This window comes from Bactrocera dorsalis, chromosome 4 (genome assembly GCF_023373825.1).
Source record: "Bactrocera dorsalis isolate Fly_Bdor chromosome 4, ASM2337382v1, whole genome shotgun sequence".
Lineage (NCBI taxonomy): Eukaryota > Metazoa > Arthropoda > Insecta > Diptera > Tephritidae > Bactrocera > Bactrocera dorsalis.
The window spans coordinates 30,536,904-30,556,217 of NC_064306.1; the positions used below are offsets into that span (position 1 = coordinate 30,536,904).

Sequence of the window (19,314 nt, forward strand, 5' to 3'; positions counted from 1 at the left end):
CAACTGTATGTTGCCTTCCCACAACAGTCGGGTCAACGTAACCGGAACGGACCCGTATTTTTTATCCGGCCAAGGACTGGCAACTCGGGAGAATTCTACCGCTATAACAGCTGTATGGTTTAGTGTTCCGATATCGGTTGACAAATAAGCAGCTTCTTGGAAAGAAAAGAAATTGCGTACAATTTCAGATCGACATCTCAAAAACTGAGGGACTTTTTCTTTACTGGCGTAGACACCGCTTACGCGATTATAGCCGATTTAACAACAGTGCGCCAGTCGTTTCTTCTTTTCGCTACGTGGCGCCAATTGGATATTCCAAGCAAAGCCAGGTCCTTCTCCACTTGGTCCTTCCAACGGAGTGGAGCTCTTCCTCTTCCTCTGCTTCCTCCGGCGGGTACTGCGTCGAATACTTTCAGAGCTGGAGTGTTTTCGTCCATCCGGACAATATGACCTAGCCAGCGTAGCCGCTGTCTTTTAATTCGCTGAACTATATCAATGTCGTCGTATATCTCATACAGCTCATCGTTCCATCGAATGCGATATTCGCCGTGGCCAATGCGCAAAGGATTATAAATCTTTCGCAGTGCCTTTTTCTCGAAAACTCGTAACGTAGACTCATCGGCTGTTGTCATCGTCCAAGCCTCTGCACCATATAGCAGGACGGGAATTATGAGCGACTTATAGAGTTTGACTTTTGTTCGTCGAGAGAGGACTTTACTTTTCAATTGCCTACTCAGTCTGAAGTAGCACCTGTTGGCAACAGTAATCCTGCGTGGGATTTCCAGGCTGACATTGTTGGTGGTGTTAATACTGGTTCCTAAATAGACGAAATTATCTACAACTTCAAAGTTATGACTGCCAACAGTGATGTGAGAGCCAAGTCAGGAGTGCGACGAATTCTTATTTGATGACGGAAGACTAGTTCGCATAAATATAGACGGACGGACATGTTTTTCTGGGTGTTGCAATCTTCGTGGCAAACTTAATGTAACCTATTCAGGGTATAATACCTGTTCACTTTTTTTTAGCTAGAAACTTTTATTAATGATAATTGAAAACAAATAACTTTGAATTTTTAAAAACATATAACATATATAACACTACTCTAATTAATATAAGCTGATGAGTGGCCAAATGATACTTTAGTTTTTACACACAGCCATCTCTTTTTATCAACTGGTTATACCAGCTATACCAGACTAACTGCCTCTATTGTTTAGTATCATACGTCATAACGACGCCAGCAACTAATGCGAGCACCGTGAAGCCTTGCGCAGCAATACGTGTGCGCATCATTATTTGAGACATACGTCGATTGCCATTTCGAAAGCTATATAGTCCATAGGATAATGCGCCAGCGGTAGCCAAGCAACCTATACGAATGATGAAATAATTGTAGCATTTCGATTACTTTTCACTTATATAATTTTCTCAGTTTACAACGGAGATATATAGGAGACAACTGTTACATACCAATCGGGACAGCCGGGTTCTCTTTGATTTTGCGCATCATTTTTTCTTTGGTGGTTTCTGGATGAAATGATCCGAAATCCTGACGCAATTGAATCCAGTCCAATTCCTCATCTGGAAGTGCAATTTGCTCTTTTCCCATTTTTTTTTTAATTTTAGGAATATTTTAACCTTTAGCTTATTTTGGCAGCTCTCGTTTTCACTTTATTTCACTATGGCAGAACATATGTGGAGAAAACAAAAGAATAATGCACCTGTAAGGTGTTGCCATATCGGTAATTATTAAACGCCAAATGTACATAATTTACAAACAACACAGTTAATTAAATTATTACTATTTATTAATTACATTAGTTATTCTTTTTTTTTTCAAGTTTTAAAAGGTAAGATTTATTTCGTGAAACAATTTCGGCTTGATTTCATTGCAAAATTAAAAGTATTCAACTTGACCGTTTAATTTTAGCATAAAACATATAATTCACTTTGGTAAAAGTAAATAATGGTCCATATATTAAATTAAATTAATTAAAAAATTTTTCATATACATATATTACATATATTTTTCAATTTAATAATTAATTAATTTGTTTAGACAAAATTTATATATATACGGTGGTGCCCATAACTAAATGGCTGCATTGAACGCACAATGCAACACTGAACGGACGCCATCTATAGACGTGTGGAGAGTCGAAGTCAAAGTGTAGAGTTTTTTTCGGTTTCCTCGTTTGTCGTTCGTGTCGTTCGTCGTGCAATTTCTCTAAAAAATTTTCATTTTCTCGTGTTGTACGCAGAAAAATATAAAATTTTCGCTTTTAAAAGTAAATAAAATTACAAAAAATAGACATAAGACTAAAGTGGACACAATGTGCTATACGTGTATATAAGAATTGAGTATTTTTCGCAATTATTTTCATCTGAAAATTGCAAGTGAAAAATCGAAGTATAATTTCGGTCGTTGCCGCAGCAGTTGGTTAAGAAGAACGGAAAGGAAGAGAAGCAAAGGAACATTAAAGAAAAAAGTTCACACAGTGGTAAAAAAGTTTAAAGAAATGTGCGTAACTGTCGACGAAAAATACTAAGAAATTATTATAAAATACAGAAAACTAATTTATTAGCCGTGTTTTGTGGATACACAGATTAAAAGTAAGTGGAGATGCATTATGTTTGAAATCACATATGAAAAGAAGAAGCAAGAGAACCGCACGATATAAGTGTATACGCGTGTATATGTGTGTATGTGTTTTTTTTTTTTATAAAGAGGATAGCGCGCGGGCAGTGTCGTTAGCTTTGGATTTAGCAATTCTGTACGAAAGCAGCGCGGTCAACACAGAAAAATCAGAAGCAGTAGTCTATACCGCGCAATACTTCGCGCGGAGCACGCACCACTTGACTGCCATGTTTGGTGCCCCGCCACAGCGCCCCTAACCCCACATGCTAAGAAAGTCAGCAAAGAATACAGGCTGTGCCGTGCCGTGTCTTAGCTTGGCTTCGACATCGCGTTATAACTTTGTTCACTGCTCCACTATCGCATGTTCTGCTTTCTCTGGATTTCTTATTGCCTGCTTATTAAGCATATAATGCCGCTTGAATTTTGGGTGTCTATGCTCCACAACGTTTGTTTTCTTGTTATCCATTAACGGCCAACGAATATTGCGCGCCGAATATCGGCTCGATACAGAAAGCAACAATAGCAAATGATTTATTGATGTTGCCGGAATTTGAATTGCATATGGTTGTATGGTTCTTTTGTTTTTGAAATTCGGTTTCGCATAGTTTTGTCGGCACATGGATATTTCTATACGGACGTGTGTGGCGCAACAAACAGATAAATAAGCACAACTTAGTGAAATAATGATCAAGTAGAAGTACAGTAAAATGTTATTCATTTGTATGAGACATAAGTAAAAGACAAATGAGAATAAATAATAATAATAGCGATTTAAGATAAATATTATTACCATAAAATCAATTTCTAAAATTCTCTATTGGGCATTAGTCTATTTGCCTAAAAATACTATATGTGTTAAATTTTAAGTACGTTTTACCAGTTTTTCACATCACCGGTTTCTATTTGTGTAGAATATGACGCAAGCGCACTTGTTTTTAACTAGTTCGTTCTATAAGATTTTGCTTAATTAAATCAGGACTCCTAATGAAGACTTTACAAATGAAGGAGTTAGAAGTGGTGAATAAATTGTTCAAGAATTAATATATACTGTCTCCGACGTATTATTTTAAGTGTTTTTTGAATATCCATGAAATAAATATGCTAACGTAACAGGTTTTTAAGTGTTGTGTTACTTGTTTGCTTCTTTGTATTTGGAAATATTTATGTACACAAACATGCAGATGCACATATATTTGTAGGCATCTTTTTTATTATTCGCTTATATGTATTATCGTAAAATGGTGTCATACTTAAATTCTTGTTTGTAAAGCCTTAAATTATGGCAAATCATTCAAATGAAAATGCTTAACAGAAACGAATGTACATATTGATTGCACATGCAAAGAGTCTAGGGAAAAAACACTTTTGAAAAGTAAAATTGATTTTCGCTTTGTGTGTCAAATCGTCTGCATATTCGTGTGTAGCATAATGCCCTAACCACATAACAGTAACCGGCATTTAATTTTTACAGATTAGCCGAGGGGTGGGTGTGTTTGATAGCTTTTTCAAACATTCTTGTCGTCATTGTCGCGCTTGTTGCCCTCGCTCGTAACTAAAAGGTAGGTATACATATGTAAATGTGGGTGGTTGGTGAACTAGGCTGGCTTTTGCCAACAATATATTTCTACTCATCAAACCGAACTTCCTGTCGTGCTTATTTCTGTAGAAAAACAGAAGGGTCAGGCTGTATATACATTGTTGGAAGTATGTACAGGTTATGCAATTAAAGGGTTGGTTTGTTAGAAAACAGATTTGTACCTACATATGTATATATGGTACATAATATGCAAATAGTACAATATTAAATATATTATACATATTTAAAAAATATAAAACAAGAGTGTTTCTTTTAGAAACTTAATGGATACTGTTAATTTTCATTAATTGCATAAATTTTTCATTGAAAGCATTTCCATAGCCTTAATTAGGAGATATTTTTTGAATGAATGTGTAAAGATTTTAAAAAGATATGAAATAGAAATGGTAGTAATTGCCTTATAAGACTAGCATAGCCGAGGGAATCACATATCACTTTAAAATGTGAAAATTTCAAGGTCAAATAATGCAAACAACTGCAAAGGTCAGCAATTTTAAGAACCAATTTACAAAGATATGTACACTTTTTCGTTATTTATGTAAGTACACATGTTCATACCTGCATTTCTTTTAGACCCTAGAGCAAGCCAGTTGGGCAGTTAAGACAGACTCTTACTATCTTTTATTCATTTCCCTGACGATGCAGTCCACGTTTGCGTTGTAAACATAAGTTCATTGAACGTGAAACGCTTTGTAGCAACGCACACATGAATTAGCAATTGAGTCAGTCAAAAGCACATGTCAAACATTTCTCTTTTCATATCATGTCTGCACAAATGTTAATCTCCTATATGCAATAAGTAGGTATATTGTATTTATGGTACATCTGCTATGTATGTCACAACACATACAGAAGGATGCGAAACAGATAAACCTAACATTCATCAATGAAAAGGCTTTTAAGAAAAGGTAAAGCTTCTGACATTTTTGCTACTATCAAAAATGTGAAGCAAGTATTAAGCGAGAAAATATAATTTTTTGACCACGAGTAATAACCAAAATAGTTCATCTTGATCTATTACTACTACAGTCGGGTCTACGAAACGGAAACGGACCCGGACTTTTATCCGACCAAGGGCTATCTACTCAACAGCATTCCTCCAAATTACTCCACGGATGTTTTCTACCGATATAACAACAACAACTTACGGACGGTTGTCGTCCACTCAGTCACATAAGGCTAGTATTTTGCACAAAAAGCGATGTACTTATTAGTTAAGATCGCTTAAGTATGGCATCACTTTCATTGCGATAGTTTGTTGAAAATACCGACGTAGTCATACACGCCATTCGTTCAGAATCATCACGTTTAGAAAATATACGATTTTTTTCAAAAACGTTTAGGAATTGCAATTATCTACAATTTCGGCGAAATCGTTCCGATATAAGATATATAATAATATAATGGCTGCCAACCAGACATTGCGAAAACAGCCCTAATATGTTACTTTAGAGTAGTTGTTGTCGTTGTTGTAGCAGCAGAATTCTGCCGTGTTGACAGTCCTCGAGCGGATAAAGATTACGGGTCCGTTCCGGTTATGTAGACCCGATTGTCGTGGGAACGGACTTTAGAGCAGTCGTACAGGTCGCTTCCCCAACTTCAATAGTATTTTCCATATTTATATTTGGTTTAATTTGAGTGAATGCTATTCGCAGGGCCTCCAAACAAATTTAGTTGATGACTTCCAACTTTTAATTCCTAATTTTTTTCTTTTATTCAGTTTTCAGAGAAATAACTTAACACCACAGCCCTCACAAATTTTTTTATGCGAACATGAGCTATAATCAGAAACCACCTGGTGCCGGCGGCAGCGGCATGGGAGGAGGGATACCGCCAAATGGACCGAATAATCAGCAGGTGGCAAAAACATTAGCCGGCATACAACAGCAAATGCAGAATTTGGTTCATGGCCAAAATACGTTGCCGCAATCATCGCAGGCTGAGCTAAATGTATTTCTGCAACAACAACGTTTTCAAAATATGTTGAAGCAGCAGCAATTATTACATTTTCAAATGCAACATCAGCAGCAACAGCAGCACCAACAACAACAGCAACATCAGCAAAAGGATCGTGGCGGCGGTAGCGTAGGAATTGGTGGTGGCGGAGGAGGCGGCGGTGAGCCATTAGCACTCACCAGAACTCCAGCCGCCGCTGAACTCCTAAATAAAACGTTTCAACAGCATCAGCAACAACAGCCGAATGGTAGTGCTGGCGCACCTAATGCTGCACTGAATCAGTTTCAGCAGCAATTGCAGGCGCTGCCAACAAATATCATTCAACAATTACAAACACTGCAATATCAAATGCAACAACATCAACAGCAGCAACAACATCAGCACCAACATCAACAACACCAACAGCATCAACAGCAGCAGCAGCATCCGGCACAGGCAGCGCAAGCTCAACACCATCCAACCCATCAACAACCGCCGCCACCATCGCCACAACAACAGCAGCAACCTCAACCTTTGTTGACAGCACATCAACAGCAACAACTACATGGACAATTCCAACAGCAACAACAAAAGGCACTCCAACAATTCCAACAGAGCTTACGTTATTTCCCTACAGCTGCACCCACACAACCATCAGCAGCACCGCAACCCACACCCAGTGGCAATAAAGGTGGTAGCGGCGCTGCATCAGCACAGCCACCACCTCAAGCTCCACCACCAACCACAGCAATTGGTAATCAATTAAAAGCTCCAAATTTGCCGCCTAGCACACAAATCACACCGGTGCCAGGTAATGTGGGTATGATACCCGGCAGTGTGGCGCAACAAGCGGCCAAAAACACTTCGAGTAGTGTTCCAGTAACCACGCCAACCACCGCTGCGATCTCTAGCTCTGCCAGCGGTGGTGGTGTTAACGCTACCCCAACTGTCGGCACAAAACAGGCTCCAACGCCCTCCATTTCATTGCTACCGGCCAAAGCAGGGACGTCAACCGCAGCACCAACAGCAGCACATCAACAAAATAAATTTGGCGCTGGTAAAACATCACCAGTTGTCAGTGCTATACCACCACCATTCCCTACACACTTTCAGAAACCGTCAGCTGTATCGTCTAGTGGTAATGCTACAGCCACTACCAACATAGCATCAACGGCTAAATCTGGTGGTTCAGTGCCTACCGGTTCGGCAGCTATGCAATCTAGTGCCTCAACAACGGCGGGTTCGAATAAGGCACCACAGCAGCAGTCCGTCAATCCTGTACCGCTTACGAAACAAGCCACGTCAGCGCCATCGCCATTGTCGGCTTCCCAATTGCCAGCAACAACTGGCGCACTTACAACTTCTCCGGCATTAACTACCACTACAGCACCAACCACTGCAAGCAGTGTCATCTCAAGTGGTACAGATCAAACTACAGCAACACAGAAGGCTATCAATTCAATACCGAACTCGCCTGTGACCACTGGTGCCAATATTACTCAATCTACAAATGCCGATAAGAATGTTAAGGGCGCTACAACTGAAACGACCGAAGCAGTTAAAGGCGCAGAAAAGTCGAACGAAACGTCAGCAAAAGCAAAGGAGGAGCAATCCCCGGCTTCAGTTCCATCAAAACCAGCTGTAGCAGAGACGAAAACAGAAAAGATTGCTGATTATACAGCTGCCAAAGACACAAATGCTGTTATGTTGGCGGATGCCAAAGCTATGAAACCGACTGACACGGAAGGTGCAGCCGAAAAGTCAAACCCTACTGTGGATAATAAAGCGACAGTAGATAGTGTAAGTGGCATTACGGTTGGCAGTGAGAAGGTCAGCGATATGAAGATAGAGCAAAGCAAGCCACTTGTTGTAAAGGACCAAGACAGTAACACCAAGACCGAGTCTAAGACTGATCAGGGCAATAAAGGAGAAGAGAATAAGGTAATTATAAAGACAAAATTAAGTTGTATTTGAATTTTTTACGAAATCTGTGTTTTAATGCAAATATTGTATTTTAGAACTCGAAAAATTTGGAGTCATCTACAGAAACAACTGGCAAAGAAGAAAAAACCCTACCTGCAACTAAGGAACACGAAGATTCAAAAACCGTGGAGAAAACCACGGCTGCTTTAGCAACTAAAGAAAGTAATGAAAATACCGAACCTAAAGTGGCGACAGCACCTAAAGATACTGAAAAAACGGATAACACCAAGGCAAAACCTGAAGAGTTTGTGACTAATTCAGACAGTGTAGCCAATAAACAGATAAGCACAGAGAAGAAAGAAACTTCAAACGCAATAAATGACGTTAAAGCAACAGTGGCGGCCACAACAATCGCGGACTCAAAATCAAAAACCAATTCAGTCACAAACGAGGTAGATAAGCGTCAATCAGGCAATGCACATATAATCGCTGAGAAGCCTAGAGAAGAGAAAATTAAAAATATAAAGTCAGAAAAGGCATCCGCAACAGCTGCTCAAGCAACATCGTCGGCCGCTGATCAGTCAACGCAGAGCAGCAACGCTAGCAGCAACAATAATCATGCCACTGCAAAGAGCACAAAAACAAAAGCAGCCGAAGCTGCACCAGATTCTACAAATAGTGCTATCACCGACGCAACTAGCACACCACTTAAGCGTTCAAGTCGTCAACCGAAAACGGCAACCAAATCATCGGAGAAGGCAACGGTTGAGAAAACCGAAAAAGTATCGAGCAGCAGTCGGTCGCGAAAATCGAAGAATGGTGTTAGCAGCAGCAACAGTAACTCCACCGTCGATGCGCCCGCCACACCAATGACACCCAAACCCGAACAAGGGCCCAGCACCAGCGCCAATGATCGCAAGAGCTCTCGTCACCGTCTCAAAACTATACCATTTCAAAGTCCACTGCCTGAATTGGCATACATCACAAAATTATCAGCCAGCGAAGCTTCCAATTCACCAAAGCCCATGTCCATGGAAGACAAATTGATTGTTTTCTATAAAAATGAATATATGGCGGTGCGCAATGCAGAAGGTACTTTTTACTTATGTCAAACGATGCAGAATGTTTATCGTACATCGCCACGCATTAGTATTCGTTGGCTATCGGAAGATCCTAATAATAGTGGCATTTATATACCTGATTTCTATGATCACACCGACATTGAGTGTGTGCTCACAACTGTCGAACTGAAACGAGTCGACAAGGGTCATCTCAGTTTACCGAAAAAGGAGCAGACACGCATAGAGAGTATACTCAAAAAGGCTATCGATGTAGAGAAAGGACTGGTGCCAAGACCTGAACTCACAGAGGAGAATCCCGATGGGCGTAAGTACAAATAAATATAGACTATGTATACACAGACAGTACTCCTGACTTTAAACTAACACAATATACTTCATATTCTTACAGTTGATCTATCATTGTACAAAGATGAATCTCAAATTGAAAAGAAATCTGCGACGGGCACAACTCCCACTGCTATACGTAAATCTCGTCGCAGTGGTAATAATGAAATGGGCACACCAACAACTGCCAAATACAATACAAGCGCCTCTTCGTCAGCCACGTCTGCTGCGAAGCGCCGCAAACGGGGTCGTGCAAGTATCGCCAGCGGTGCTGCTGGTGATAACGGTGTGAAATCGTCGGCAAAGAAGAGGAAATTGGCCACCAAACGTAAATCGAAATCAAAGAAGTCGTCAACTACAGACGAGGAAAACGACAGCAGCGATGATTCTGATGCAGAATATAAACCAAATCAAAAGAATACAGGAACCGCTTCGAAGGCGTCACCACGAGCACAGCGCTCACCATTGGCAAAGGCTAGGGCGGCATCGCCAATTAGTTCAACGACAGCGCGAACTAAAAACCTACCTGCGAAGGTGCGTATGAACTCATACATATAGTAAATTTGTATATATGTATTACATTGTGTGTTTAAACTAAAAGCAGAGCTATGTGAAACAAGAAAAAACGTTAGCTGCGGTTACACCGAAACTAGAATATCCTTTCCAAAAAAAAGTTTTAAATAAAAGAAAGTTGTGATCAACCTGTTTGTATGGTAGCTATTTGCTATAGTGGCCCGATCTAAACAATTTCTTCGGAGATTGTACCCGCTGATCATGTATACATATGTATATATATTTTATAGTCACAACCTGTTTAGAATATAAAAATACGCGATTGAACACGAATACACTTTTTTACAATTTTTTTTTCTCAATTTAAATTGAAATTATTTACTATCATTGCTTTACTTTTAGTCAATTCCAACGGCTAGCAGTCGCGGTGAACGAGCGAACAAACGAAAAGCAGCCACAGATGGTGCAGCAGCAACGGATATTGCACCAATTCCAACTAAGAAAGCTGGCGGTGTTACAACTGCTGCTGCTGCTGCTACTCCAACAACTCCAAATGCCTCAAAATCAACTAATTCAAAAAGTAAAAGTATGACAACAAAATCTAAATTATATTTTTGAGTATGTCCTAATAAATGTACATCTACACAGCAGATCAAGATGGTATAACCGAAGCGAACAATAGTAGTGCGTCGATTACCAAAAAGGTCACCAGCAGCAGCTCAGTGGAAACCACGAATGTGGTTAGTAGTACAACAAATGCGAGCAATGCAACAACACCGGAGCAAACCACAGCTGCCACCTCAATCAACAGTGGTGGCGGTGGCAATGGCGGTAGTTCGAACAGTAATCGGCCGACCAGAAGTCGGAAATAGAAACTATAATTAGTTAGGAGAGAGTAATTGTAATTTATGAAAAGTAGTGTTATAATGCAGTTATCGCATTCCCACAAAAGAAAATTAACAATTTCAATACGCTCGAAAAACACACACAGACACATACTCATACACGCAATAGCACAACAGCAGCCTGAAAAAAAAAAAACATTTCTTTTTAAAGCGAAATGATGGCATTTAAAAGAAATCCCTTTAAGGCATGGTGCAAGATGTCAATGCTATCTGTGGCGTCGCTAATCTGACCATATAGCAAATCTAGCAATAAATTTTAACAGCAGAACGTTCGAACAAAGTGTACATTAGTTTTAGAATGTATGTAAAAAAATGTAGATGTAACACAACACAGACAGAACTTCAGATAGGACACAAAAGGGGGCGTAGAATAGGTATATGCATAAATCGAAATGATGTTGATATATATTACTTTTATTTTTATTAAAAAACTTTCTTCCATTAAATGCTTAATTATGTGCTACTTATTTAGTAAGCATATGTATTTTTGACACCGAAGAAAAAATTTAGCAGAAACAATTTGCAAGTTATTGCTAATATCAGAGCTGGACTTACTTGGCATTAAATATAGTGTTAACGACGTCTTCTATATGTATGTTTCTAATGATTTTATTTAGTTTTTTTTTGTAGAAAGTATATAATGGTTATATATTAGTTGTGTATGTTTTTTTTTACTTTTATGTATAAAGCCACAACAGCTAAGAGAAGCGCTTGGTATATAAAAAAGATAACATTTCTTCATTTATGCAAAATGACGTGCGCGTTAAATGAACACAATTCGCAATTGTAGGTTAGATTGTCGTAGAGAAGAAAGCTGTTGACCCAATGACATGCAATACGCATAGTTTGCGAATGTTAGTGGACCGTAACAAACACATGTAAATAAATACTAATTTCACGTACTTTGCACCGATGCTTTCGTTTTCGAATAATGCAAAAAAGGAGGCGCACAAGTTATTTACGGTACGAGCGTCTGAACCCCAAATTTATTGAAGCTATTATGAGTTACAGCAGAAAGTTTTTAATTTCGTTGTATTAAAAAATAATAATTTATGATTTAAGATTAATCGCTTAAACGAACAAATTCAAACAAATAACAAACCCATACTATATCAAATATGAAAACTAAAACAAAAAATACCAATATGAGCATAGTTGCGTTGCTAATCAAGGGAAACACTGTTAGTATGTCGAGGCAATATTTATACGGCGATTTAATATCACAATAAAAAACTTTAAATTAATGCAGGGACGAAATCAATAGTTATTTGTGTATGATAAAAGTACTCATTTCCATTGAAAAAATTGCACACATTTAAACATAATTAAATCGCACATAAGTATGTAAATCAGAGATAGAAAAAAATGTATATTACATTTTACTTCGGTTCGGATGCAAATTATTATTGACTCAAAAAATTGAGTAGGAGTGGTAAAGTGTAATGCAAGAGTATAGCTATTAAATAAACTGTATAGAAAACAGTTTATCTAACAAGAATGAAACATGAATTAAAATTACATATTAAACTAGCCATTCAAATATCATCAAATTATATTGTAGATTGTAATGTTTCGAAATATATATATATACATACATATACTTATATGTAGTTCATACAACAATGCACCTAAAATTTGTATGATAAAAATGGCTAAGAGGACAAAATAATTAATTTTAATGCAAATTGATTTACAAAACAAAAAATAAGAGAAAGAAATTTTTGACGTGTTGAAAAATGCATTTCTTTTGTAAGAAATTTATGCTAATATGCAGAAAATAAAAATAGGAAAAATATTAAACAAAATATAGATATTTAAATATAAGAGAAACATATACATATGCATAAGGAATAAACTATTTTTCCTTTTTAATTATTAGCAGTGCAGACACGCCCATGTAAGTTTCTTTAAATTAGGTTTTACCATACAAAGTTTCAAACGTATACACATATTATAAAATATTAAAAAGCAAAAAAATAACAGTTTAATATACATATTTGGGGCAATTCGTAACAAAACAAATGCAAAAAAATAAAAAATAAAAAAAAATCATAATAATACATATGTAGACTCACACAAATAAAGTTGATATGAATGCCGTTAGCAACCCCAAATATATATATATATGCAATAAAATAATAACATAAGTTATGTGGAAGATAAATCTACAAACACTTTATGCAAATAGAACAAGAATTATAAAAATATAAAGGTAAAATTGTCCAAAACCCACAAAAATTACTGTAAAATTACATAATTTCACAGGTAACATTGCATTTTAGATGCTTCTAAGTAAAGAAACAGACGGAAGCTAAAAAAAAGTCAGTTGAGAGGAGCTTGGGAAATCAACATCGGTAATGAACAAGTTGTCGACAGTCCTTGGCGGAATGAAAAATCAGGGTCCGTTCCGCTTTCGTCAACCCTACTGTCATGGGGACGGCTAATAATCAACTTATGGTGCACGGTAGTTGGCAGATGACAAAAAGTTTTTGGAATAAAGAAGCAAATGTCAGTGAAATATGCACTTATGTGATGTTGGCCTTGGTATATATGCCTCTGCCTCTTCTAAAATGCCTCTCTTATAAGAAAAAATCAAAAAATTAACAGGCTAGCCGTATAATTATATACAAAAGGCTAAAACGAGCAAAAATTTTATAAGAGCATGCATCTAAAATAAAACTGAAAAAAATGTGCGATACGTTCAATTATGTATACATGGAAAAACAACGTATTTCGCCTGAAAATATAAAATCCTATTCCCCTTGGTTTTAGTGTTTTTTCGTTTTAAGAATATCCAAACAAATACATAACTATGAATAAATTAATTAAAACAGCAAAATACATAATTCTTAAAAAAACATAATACAATTAAAATTATTAAAAGAATATATGCATACAATTTAATTTACCATTTAAGTTTAAAATATAAGTAACTAAAACAGAAAGGAATAAAATTCATTTTGAAATTCAATAAAAAAAATAATAAAAAGTTTTTTGTTTTACTAGGGGATTTGGTGGTTGTTTAGAACTTGAATAAATGTCCAGGAGCAGTTGGAAATCAAAATTATTTTAGCCCCTAATCAAGTCGGCTATGTGCGAAACATTTTATTTTTACCAAAACATGTCAACGAAACATCTTAGCAATGTATCTAATACTTTTGACCTTACCATTCTATCGAAACAGCTTTTTTACTGAACCTATCGTTGAAGTGATAAATCCCTTATATTTTACCATTCTGAAATTATCGGCACAATTTGTTTGCTATTCAACATAGAATGAAAACAAAGAAGAAAATATATATCACACCTATCACCTCATTTCCTAAGCACTAAGTACAGACAGTTTTTTTATTGTAATTTTCAACAAATAAATCTAAAATCGATCTTACACTCGCATCGTCTTTTTTATATACATTTGACAACGAAACGACATAGAAGGTCAACAACAGCAACACAGTCACTCTGAGGCAGTACCTATGCCAAAGACAAAGAAATCTGTATGAGAAAACGTACCTCATAATTTATTGTTCCCCCACGACAGTTAAGTCTACGTTACCAAAACGGACTTTAATTTAAATTTACTTGCTGAAATATTACACACTTTGTTCTTCTTGATTTATCATATCAGAAAACGATTGCAAGAATGCGAGTCTATTAGCTGGAGTAACCGAACTTATATCCGCTAATACATTTAATATCAAATTTTCGCAAAAACTATTTGCTAAATGCAGATTTGGCAAAAGTTATATGATACTATTTACATAAATACATAAATTGTATAGAATCCTCTTTTTTGTGAAATAGATATTATAAACCAAAATAAATTACCTTCACTTTAAATGTTGTACTTTGGTAAATATTTTCTTTATTTGCTTTTTGGACGCCATCATTTGAGTACTGCACTGACTTTTGTACATTATTTTTTTCAGCAATATTAAAAATATCCATTTGTATTTAAAGTTTATTATAGCTTAGCTAGTCTGTTGTGTATGTTGTCCGCCCGTGTGATCATCATTAATTTCCGTAATGGTCAATGAATTGTTAAATTCACTGGCTACATTGTCAAACTCATCAGGCCCCGCTTCTGCGTCATGAAATTGCTCGTCCGGATTATTAACGCCAAGTTCTTTCAATATGCTGCGTAAACGACGAATTTCACGATGCGCATCGTCTAACTCGTGCTCCATATTTTCAAAAGTTTCCGTCGGTATGGGTTTATCACCTAATTCCTCGCGTATGAAATCTAACGGATTATCTGGCCTTACGCCAGCTTGTAATAATTTTTTAAAAATGTCATTAAGCTTGTCGGTTATACCGCACTCGCGCAGATATGCATAACGTATATCCTTTTTTGCTTCAGATGTGAGCTCTTCATTTAAAAACACTTCCATATTTTTACTTTTGTTAAATAAATTAAATTAAAAACTTCTTTAATTGATGCTGCAAAAATGTAATGAGGTTAAAAAATTTAAGAAAATAACTGTTAATATTTGACAATGCTGAATTGTCAAAAATTGCAAGTCGAGCAGTGTTGGACAATGCATTTTATAAATTCGGAATTAAGTAAAGTGCACACTTACCTGTTGGACCAGATTCGTTTTTAATCAATTAATCATTCACACTACACATGATTAATTTATTTGGTCATATGATTATATAGACAAGTTTTACTTTGGTAACAATTTTATCTATTGCAACACTTTTCAAATGTTCTAGATGCGCTTTAATGTAATTACTTACAATATGTTGGGTATACATATATGTGTGAATTTTTAACTCTTTTTAGCGAATGTAAGTGCTTGCAGCAATTTACAAAATTTTCAGCTATATTTACTTTTGTAACATATGTTTATATAATAATTAAACATATATTTTCTAACAAATACACCAAATTATAACCAAAAATTGAGTTTCTACAACTGACTGCTGCTGTTCATAGTGATTTCTTAATTAATTAATTTTTTTTCTGTGAACTTAAATATGTACATATGTATAATATAATATATAGATGATCGTGCTCAGACATTATACGTATGTTACTAAATAAATGAAATCTTGTATAACTTTATATTACTGAATAATTTTTTTAATTTTATACTGCAAAAAATTGTATGGATAATAAAATGTGCTTACTTATACTTGTAAATTACTTGTATAATACAATTTATATTGTAGGTACATAAAAGGTTCAGCAAACATACATATGTTTATGAAATACTAAGGGCCCTTCCAATAATCGTTTAATATAACAAACCTTTTGAATAGAAATTTATTCAATTGTATTCTTATTTCACACTTTTTATTTTATTCTTGCTCATTACGAGTATTATATTATTTATTTATGTATGAGCTACAAACGACCAACCATTTCATTTGGTCTTGTTGCATAGTTTTGTGTGTCATATGTTATTTATAAAATATATTTTATTATTTAAAATTGTTGACCTATACGCATTGTATATTTCATTTATGGTACGTTTTAACATTTTATGGAACGGAACAAATACAATTCACTATCATTTTTTTAATGGGAAGGCCCAAAGTATTCTCTTCATATCATTTATGATCATTATATACTTTTATGATTACATTTCTCTTCGTTTTATTTATTCTTATAAAGTAAACTACATAAGAATGTTTATTAATTTGATATTATTGTGTTTATTGTTGTTGTCGTCATAGAATATTCCTTAAATATGTCTCGAATAAAGCATTGTCCATTATCTGCGGGCCATTCAATCTAATATACATATGGTATATTATACTATGTAAATAATCCCTACTTGAATATAAAAAATGCCTGTTTCATGACGGTAATTATATGCATATGTATATGTATGTGATTAAAAAATTTGTATTATTTCAGTTTTCATGTTTTCCATTTTTTAATTAATTTCACTTGAATTATTTCTTGTATTTTTTTATAGGCAATTAAATATTCATGTATCCAGAAGTACATATATACACGCTTTTCATTAAATATATTATAATTAAAACATCATAAATACATACACAACGTTAGTTCCCTATAAGATTAATTTAAACATTACTAAAGCTTTAACAAAATTTCATAAAAGGTATCAAATATAATAATCAAATGTTAATAAAAAAATTATCTGCTTGAAATTGCGCTCATATCAGATTTAGTCAAACTTTTTGCGGCATTTCAAACGGGGAAAGTTTATAATAAAATTCTTTAGATATTTTGTTTTTAGTTTTTATGAATTCGGTAGACTTGTATTGATTTTTCAATTAGAGCCTGTATTCAATTATATTTTTTGTAAAATAAAAAATAAATATTGATAATAAAATCATTCTTCTTTTCATTTGATCAAGCAATATATATATATACATATATAACTTTCGTCCATAATCAGTCTATATCTTATTCCCTACATTTGAACAATTTCGCTATGTTTAGAACATTAATATTCAGAAAGAAAAATTAACTAAAAATTCACGCTTTTTGGTGTATTAGTGAATAAAACGAAAAAAAAAAATATGCAAATGAAATGTTTTTAATATCGTTTTGTTATTTAAAAAATAGATGTATTTGGAAGCTAGCAAAAGCGTGTAAATAAAAACAATCGAAGAACGTTTTTCTGAGTTATGTTCTTTCTAATTCAAAGTTTATATAGTCATTAAAACATACAGTGGGTGACAAAAGTCTGCTCTCGTCCGTTACTTTTTCTTCGAACATTAACTGACTTCCAAATATTTATTCTGAAGAGGATTAGTAGTTTGCAGAAAAAAATCGTTAGTTGTTGCCCTTTTCAAGTGAAATAAGGGCTAAGTTTTTTGGGCATATAAGGTTTAGTAAAAATAATTCATTATTTCTGTAATTTACGTGGTTACGCTCTAAGAAGTCGGAATGATGAGAGTGAGACAGTCAGGAACTAACACCAATTGGTTAAAACCTGCTAATATCTATAGCGAATGAATTTGCTGATAAAAATTGACTATCTCAGCTTTTTCTTTGGGGCGAGAATTTCTATAAGAGTCTCATTATAAAAGTTCCTTCAAAATGGTAAAATGTTTTCGAGCAAAATGGTTTGTAACTGATTATCGACTTTAATTAAATATAGTAAATACGAATACCAAAATGACCAACTAAGGGTTAAAAAAATAAAAAATTGCCGTTATCCGTCATCCCCCTGTGTCTCCCTTGCATAATCGTACAAGAGTTTATCTAATATGAATATGCTCCAAACATAAAAACACAAGAGCAGAATGTGTTGTTTCACTACACTTCTTAATCCTTTCTCTCTCATCAATAAAAAAAATAAAAACATATGATAAATGTAAAGTTTGCGTAGAAAAGCATATGTAAATAACTCAATTTTATGCACTCAACGAATAATCGGATCAAAATAGCAGTGCGAAAAGTGCCGCTATTTTGTAAATCAACAGTGCATCATAATCAAAAGATTCCATGATGAGTTCGGATTTGCCAATAGAAGCGGAGAAGTACGAGAAGAGCCTTCTATACTAAAAGAACTCACAAAAAATCCTTTTAAAACGGCAAAAGAACTTAAAATTTATTTAAATATTCGAAATGAAAAAGATTTATTCCTAAATACTGTTCGTAATACGTTAAACATGGTAGAATTGCCAGAAAAAACTTTCATTAGCATTTTAAATAACAAAAGGCTAAAATAAGCTAAGGAGTATCTACTAAACTCAGAAGACTTTTGGAAACATATAATTTCACAATATTTCACCTCAAACCACATTTATTTGATAGTTTTCACTGACGAAAGCAAATTTAATTTGCATGGCTCAGATTTCAAAATGTTTGTGTGGCGTAAAGCAAGTGCCGAATTTGATCACAAAGTGCGCAGAAGTTGTGTAACGCAAAAACTTTTGTTTCTATTAAGAAACAACTGGCGCGGTGTTGTAAACTCGGTTATAACCACGTAAACGTTGTCTACGTCAATAAAAAAAGACTAAGACAACGACCCCAAGCACAAATCGGGTGCTGCAAGGCTTTGTTTGATACACAACTGCCCCAAAAATAATACAAACACCAGTGCAGAACCCTGACCTCTATGTAATCGAACATTTGTTGGAAGAATTAGCTAGAATAGTGTATCACAAAGGTTTAATACCTCAGCTACAAGTTTGGAATTCCTTTGATTCGGCGCTAGAGCAAAATTTGGTCAAATCGGTTTCAAAGTGATTATAAGCTACAACTAAGTTTTGACTCCTTTCGTTTTATATATTTAGTGGTGCTATTTTGATTTGTCTGATTCTTCGTTGAGCACAAAAAATTTAATTGTTTTAAATTTTTGTAAATAAAAGCGAAATACAACACATTATTATTTTTTATGTTTGAAGCACTCTAATGTTAGATTCCTGTCCGATTATACGATAGAGGCATTGTGTATACATTAG

At 35.1% G+C, this 19,314-nt stretch overlaps 3 protein-coding genes across 6 annotated transcripts; 1 reads left to right on the forward strand and 2 right to left on the reverse strand.

Moving 5' to 3' along the window:
* Nucleotides 1-1,018: 1,018 nt before the first annotated feature.
* Nucleotides 1,019-1,717, reverse strand: LOC105224224 (HIG1 domain family member 2A, mitochondrial). The gene is made up of 2 exons (XM_011202240.3): nucleotides 1,474-1,717; nucleotides 1,019-1,373 (listed from the first exon to the last, which is right to left on the reverse strand). The coding sequence occupies exons 1-2, from the start codon at nucleotides 1,610-1,612 to the stop codon at nucleotides 1,210-1,212; spliced, it is 303 nt and encodes a 100-aa protein (XP_011200542.1). The 5' UTR covers nucleotides 1,613-1,717; the 3' UTR covers nucleotides 1,019-1,209.
* A 462-nt stretch (nucleotides 1,718-2,179) lies between these two features.
* On the forward strand, nucleotides 2,180-14,269 carry LOC105224225 (streptococcal hemagglutinin). Of its 4 annotated transcripts, XM_049456237.1 has the most exons (7): nucleotides 2,180-2,616; nucleotides 4,113-4,200; nucleotides 5,959-8,114; nucleotides 8,192-9,482; nucleotides 9,567-10,036; nucleotides 10,418-10,601; nucleotides 10,664-14,269. In XM_049456237.1, exons 3-7 carry the CDS (start codon nucleotides 6,012-6,014, stop codon nucleotides 10,885-10,887), a joined length of 4,272 nt encoding a protein of 1,423 aa, XP_049312194.1. In that variant the 5' UTR covers nucleotides 2,180-2,616; nucleotides 4,113-4,200; nucleotides 5,959-6,011; the 3' UTR covers nucleotides 10,888-14,269. The 4 variants fall into 4 exon arrangements, with proteins under 4 accessions (XP_049312194.1, XP_019845108.2, XP_019845109.2 ...); XM_019989549.3 differs by lacking the exon at nucleotides 4,113-4,200; XM_019989550.3 differs by lacking the exon at nucleotides 4,113-4,200 and having other exon boundaries at nucleotides 10,667-14,269.
* A 485-nt stretch (nucleotides 14,270-14,754) lies between these two features.
* Nucleotides 14,755-19,311, reverse strand: LOC109579412 (c-Myc-binding protein homolog). The gene has a single exon (XM_019989551.3). The coding sequence runs from the start codon at nucleotides 15,309-15,311 to the stop codon at nucleotides 14,892-14,894; it is 420 nt and encodes a 139-aa protein (XP_019845110.1). The 5' UTR covers nucleotides 15,312-19,311; the 3' UTR covers nucleotides 14,755-14,891.
* Nucleotides 19,312-19,314: the final 3 nt, after the last annotated feature.